At 36.6% G+C, this 6,645-nt stretch overlaps 1 protein-coding gene across 1 annotated transcript in view; it reads right to left on the bottom strand.

Moving 5' to 3' along the window:
- LOC115196466 (receptor tyrosine-protein kinase erbB-4) overlaps window positions 1-3,885 on the bottom strand; it is a gene marked incomplete at its 3' end in the record, with an annotated part of 364,416 nt that extends 360,531 nt beyond the window's left edge. The window contains 1 exon segment of the mRNA XM_029757324.1: window positions 3,546-3,885. Within this exon segment, the coding sequence (XP_029613184.1) occupies window positions 3,546-3,618 (73 nt within the window).
- Window positions 3,886-6,645: the final 2,760 nt, after the last annotated feature.

Genomic DNA, 6,645 nt, shown 5'->3' on the forward strand with positions numbered 1-6,645 from the left:
CTATTGTCTTATACACTACATTAGCACTTAAGTCAAGTCCTAAAATAGAATAGTATAGACTAGTCTAGAATAGAATAGAGTAGTATATAATAGAATGGTATAGAATAGTATAGAATAGAATAGCATTGAATATAATAGTATAGAATAGTCTAGAATAGAATAGTATAGAATAGAACAGAACAGAATAGAACAGAATATAATAGAATGGTATAGAATAGAAAAATATAGAATTGTCTAGAATGGAATGGTATAGAATAGAATAGCATATAATAGTCTAGAATAGAATGGCATAGAATAGAATAGTATATAATAGAATGGTATAGAATATAATAGTATATAATAGAATGGTATAGAATATAATAGTATTGAATACAATAGTACAGAATAGTCTAGAATAGAATAGTATAGACTAGACCAGAATAGTAAATAATAGAATGGTATACAATAGAATAATATAGAATAGTCTAGAATGAAATGGTATAGAAAAGAATGATATAGAATAGTCTAGAATAGAATGGTATAGAATAGTATAGAATAGATTAGTATTGAATATAATAGTATAGAATAGTCTAGAATAGAATAGCATAGAATAGAACAGAATAGAATAGAATAGAATGGTATAGAATATAGAATAGTCTAGAATGGAATGGTATATAAAAAATTAGAATGGTATAGAATAGAATAGTACAGAATAGAATAGAATAGTCTAGAATAGAATAGAATATAATAGAATGTTATAGAATAAAACAGTAAATAATAGTATAGAATAGAATGGTATAAAATAGAATAGAATAGTATAGAATAGAATAGAATATAGAATAAAATAGTATGAATAGAATAGAATAGTATAACATTTAATAATATAGAATAGTGTAAAATAGAATAGTATAGAATAGTATAAAATAGAATAGAATAGTATGATATATAATACTATGAAATAGAATAGTATAGAATAGTATGGAAGAGTACAAAATAGAATAGTATAGAATAGTATAGTATATAATAGAATAGAATAGCATAGAATAGCATAGTGTAAAATAGAATAGTATAAAATAGAATAGTATAGAATAGTATTGAATAGAATGGTGTAGAATAGAATAGTATAAAATAGAATAATATAGACTATTATAGAATAGAATAGTATAGTATAGAATAGTATAGAATAGAATAGTATAAAATAGAATAGTATAAAATAGCATAGAATAGTATAGAACAGAATAGAATAGTATAAAATAGAATGTATATAATAGAATAGAATAGAATAGTATAGAATATAATATTATAGAATAGTATAGTATAGAATAGTATAGAACATAATAGAATAGTATATAATCGTGTAGAATAGAATAGTATAGAACAGAATAGTATAGAATAGTGTAGAATATAATAGTATAGAATAGAATAGTATAGTATAGAATAGTATAGAACAGAATAGAATAGTATATAATAGTGTAGAATAGAATAGTATAGTATAGAATAGTATAGTATAGAATAGTATAGAACAGAATAGAATAGCATAAAATAGAATAGTATATAATAGAATAGAATTGTATAGAATAGTATAGAATATAATAGAATAGTATAGACTAGAGTAGTATAGAATAGAATAGAACAGAATAGAATTGTAGAGAATAGAATAATGTTGATTTCCCAGGGTGAACTTCAGCTGTGGCAAGTCTGCTAAGATATGTAAGAGCAGCATTCACACAAGCCAGATAGGATCCTACAAATGGATCTGAAAGAAACGCAGGATATTGTGTTTGAATGCAACACTGATGTACTGTTCTATAAGGGAATGAAACGTCTGAATTTTCTTCAGTCCGCTATTAAAGGACTAGCAAAGGCCCAGTGCACTACTTTTGTAAAAGCTAACATTTAAAAAAAATATATATATATTTGTATTATTATTCTCATTTTTCACGGGGTGCTGCAGCACCCTCCGCACCCTTACTTCCCACGGCTGTGCTGATAGTTCAGGTCCTCATATTTTGCACTGCTAAAATTAACTTATAAAAGCCCATAAAAAGGAGAGGAGGGGTTGAGGTGAGACGCGAGAGTTCAATTAATCAATATAAAAAGTAGGTATAGTAGAAAAGTTCAAAAGCCAACATCATTTGGTAATGTAAATGGCCCCCTCTTTATCAACGGTTGAATGGATATGACATTGAAAATGGACGGTAGCCAGCTAAGTCACATTATCTGAAAACAATGATTTTAGCCATGGATTTGACATTCAATTGGATCGCTGACACAGCCAACCCCCACATATAAACGAGACGACAACAAACCCGATTCATAAACAGGCTCCATTTCAGTAGCAGGCCAAAATGCATAATGGACAAACAGGCTCGTAGGTTACGGTATGAGAACACCGAGGACGAGCGTGGGACCCGCTCTGGACGGCGCGCTGGGAGGGAGGGAGGGAGGGAGGGAGGGAGGGAGGGAGGGAGGGAGCGTGAGCTATTCGCTTGCCTCAGCGAGTGCCTGCCGATGTGAATGCCTCGCCACCATGCGCATTTGACCAAACAAGTGGCGGCTGCGGGACTGTTTCACCTGTCGCTTAAATTATTTTCAGCTTGCAGGGAAACCACAGGGGGGAGGTGAAAGTCAAGGGGGAATTATTCGATTTGATTTGCTACATACGTTTAATATTGGAACATTATAAAATGTGTTTTGCTGTTCAAATAGAGGAAAGGGACCCCTCAACGATATTCAGCCTAAAGCATAAGACCAAAATCTACTATTCATATAGGTGATTTGTGAAATAAATATCCTAGGGTACATTATGATCTGATGAGACAATAGTCCACAGGACACTTAAACGAAACTGTTGACGCAGTCAAGTTTGTTTGCAAACCAAATGTATAAGCTAAAGCACTGCTAAATAATCAATATAGGCAACACAATATTCATAATTACAAGTAGCCTGTGTAATCACTGTGTAACGACATAATAATGGCAATAACAACCAGCAAACGAATGATTGCCTCTAACACTTCAGGCTATATAATTAAAATGACTAGCTCAACTGTCTCAAATAAGGGGGAAAGTCGTTTCATCCAGATACGACGCACCTGATAAGCAATAAATAATCAATGCCTGGAGCTTATCGTTAGAAACTAAGAATTGTTTATCAAATCCATGACTCTCTGTGTGTGCGGTAGCCTATTCGAGTCGAATGACAATATTCATTCAAGACTATTCCCGAAGGGAAAGGATGACATCGGCTCGGATTCATTAATAGTGGCAATCTTGAGTGAGTGGGCTTTATTGACATCCGGTGATGCACTTTGCAGAATGACAGCGTGTTTGTGAACTTCAGATTTGTTTACGAAGACGACTGCAGTAATGTCATAGACTATTACAACATGCCAGCTTGAAGTGTGTCAATTTACACACTGTTCTACTTCACAACAAGATTTCATATCAGCAGCAGCGTGATCAGTTATTTGTATTTTAGATCAATTATTACGGGCAGTTAACAACGGCAAACACCATAGCCGAAGACCTTGCGCATGAGCGCGCTGTCTGTCGCTCTCACTCACCTGACTGTGCTGTGCTCGGCCTGAACACCACGAAAGAGATGAGGAGACATCGAAGACACAGGGGAAACTTCATTTTGCGCGGTTGCTGACGATAACTCCGGTAACTCACATGTCCAATAAGGTATCCCGTTATTTAAAAGGAAATATCGGCTCTTGACAGTTTCAGAAATTGGGTCCCCACGCGCGCGTCATGGCGTCCTCCGTTTTCCCAAATAGTTCAATGCACAAGTTAAACGCGACGAAAACAGTAGGTTCGTTTGTAGTTCTTATAGTGACCAATGTTTTGACCGGTTTTGACCACTGATACTCCATGCCATTACTCCTCACACTACGATCCAGCAGACGGCTGGGGGGGTTGACACACCCCTTCAGTGCGGCTAACACCTCCTACAGTCCACTGATTGGTCGAGGGCAAGGCTCTGAGCTTAATAAACACGCCCATATTATCTCATTGGCTCATTAGGATTGATATGCAGTTGTTCTCTTGATGCACAGTGTACACCTGTCTCAGACTCTGGCCTATACACTTCCCTAAGTGTGCGTAAAATGCGCATAGCCAACAATTGCATCGGAATAACTGTTTGTATGAGAAAAGTATTGTGAGTTTCTATTTTACTTTCTCTTCAGAAATTGTATTTGTTGACAGAATAGGTGTTGACATTGACTAGGCGTATTTGAATAGGCCTTTAGCCTACTGTACACGTAACCTTACATAGAGGAGAAGAATTGTGCATACTGCCTCCATAGAGAGCATGACGTGCCCAAACCAAAGTAGGTTAACCACAGAACCCAGACAGGCCGTCTAGAGCAAAACGATTCATATCATTTTGTGAAATCAATTAGGCCTCGTTATTTTTTTATATCGATGTCAATCAGAATACAATCTTTTCTCAAAGTCAACACATTGCTGTGAGAGAAATGGCCAAAACACTCTAATGAATGAATGATGTATATGTCCCTGCCTCTGGGTCTCTCTGTGGCTGTCAAAGTGCTATGTGGCATATAGATATTATATGGACTATGATACTTTTACAGTTACAGTCTCTGTAGGATTCTAACAACATACTGCCAATAACCACAAGAGGGCCAAACTATATAGGCTGACTATGCATTTCATCATAGGTCCAACTGTAATACAGTAGCATCCCCTGTAGTCCACACAGTGAATTGAATAACTGGTTATGCTTATTATCAGTAAGATGTAGGCCTACTCCTGTGTCTTACAGGGGGAAAGCATGGTAGGTCAACATCTTATTAAAGCTAGGTCTGTGGTTATAACAAAATAAATATAATTATGATCCAAATTAGGCTAATCTGCTAAAGTAGATAATGTGCATAGATATGTATGGTAGTTGATGCCTTAGTAATGGTCAATATGTATGTCTTCTAACACACTACACTCTTAGAAAAAATTTATCCAAAAGGGTTATTTAGCGGTCCCCATAGGAGAAACCTTTTTGGTTCCAGGTAGAACCTTTTTTGGTTCCAGGTAGAACCATTTTGTTCAATTTAGAGCCCTTTGTGGAATGGGTTCTACCTGGAACCAAAAAGGGTTATATAAAGGGTTCTCCTATGGCACAGCCAAAGAACCCTTTTAGGTTCTAGACAGAACTTTTTTCCCCTAAGGGAGACCCACTGTACACCAACAGGTCTAACTTATATGTCAGAAGCCCCTCATACTGGTCATTGGCTATTATCTGCTGCCATCTAGGGGATCTAAATAAAATACATCTACTTTTATTGGAGAGATTCTGGGGTGGTGGTGGAAACACAATATATATTCACATATCAAATCAAATGTATTAATAACGCCCTTAACATCAGCAGATGTCACCAAGTGTTTATACAGAATCCCAGCCTAAAACCCCAAACAGCAAGCAATGAAGATGTAGAAGCACTGTGGCTAGGAAAAACTCCCTAGAAAAGCCAGGAACCTAGGAAGAAACCTAGAAAGGAACCAGGCCCTGAGGGTTGGCCAGTCCTCCATCACAAACCCTCAGTCATATTGATCTCCAGCAGGAGTTTCTCATGGCCAATAGCAGAGCTGCAGCAGACACTGCACACTAAAAACAAAGCCAGACTCTAGTGCATTACATGAGAATGATTGATAGTGTGCCCACTTTATGAAATGAACAATGGAATAAAGCTTTAATACGCATAATGGAATAAACCAACCAATGGATAAATTAGGGAGGTTGCACCACCTGTGGGAGAGAGCACAGGATTTTGTATACAAGGCAATTACATGTCAAATATGGTAAAAATAAATATATATATAATTGTAAATCTCAGAACATGGCAATAGGACAATAGAAAATCTAAACCACACAGCCAAACCTGGCTGTGGTAGCCTGCGATGTCAGTTGTGCTACCTCAACAGTCCTGCGCACGCTCTGTGGTATTTTGGGCACTATAGGCTACTTACAGTACAGTGGTAGACTTTAACCAGACATTTCTTGTTTAAAAACTATGAACAATTAAAATGTATTATATACAGAAGCATAGCCACAGGAAGTAGTTTGGGGGGGGGGGGGATTTTGCACTGGCACTGTGCAATTGTTTTTTATGAATACTTTTTATTCTGGTTTTTCAGTGGATGCTGCAGCACCCTCAACACCCCTACTTCCCGCGGCTATGTATGGAAGTTAACCAACGATTTACCACTGATTTATGGATGGCTCTACGACGTGGGTGTCGCTCCTGTCCCCAGTTAAAATAGCCAACTGGCGTGAACAATGGCTTCAGTTGGAGAATGCATATTCATTTGATGAATCAGTTATTGCAAAGGACAAGGAGTCGGAAGAATTAGCGCATCAATACACTGAAGAAGAGAACACGAGTGAGAAGTTAGGTTACTGCCGCGTCTCTTCGGTGCAATCCATAATAAGAAGCTATGGCACTAGACTGTACATCGCTGACAAAACTAACCCTTGTTTTATGTGTGGCAGGTAAGTGTGATTTGATCAATTATATATAATAGTTAATGCTATTTGTTGTTTTGCTTTTGTTTGCTGGTTTTATTTATTTTTATGCAATATGCCTCCCAGGCGCAATTCCTATTCTTACCAGATAGCCGAACCGTACCAAGTAGTCTAAAAAT

Source organism: Salmo trutta, chromosome 6, assembly GCF_901001165.1.
Source record: "Salmo trutta chromosome 6, fSalTru1.1, whole genome shotgun sequence".
In the NCBI taxonomy this organism is placed as follows: Eukaryota; Metazoa; Chordata; class Actinopteri; order Salmoniformes; family Salmonidae; genus Salmo; species Salmo trutta.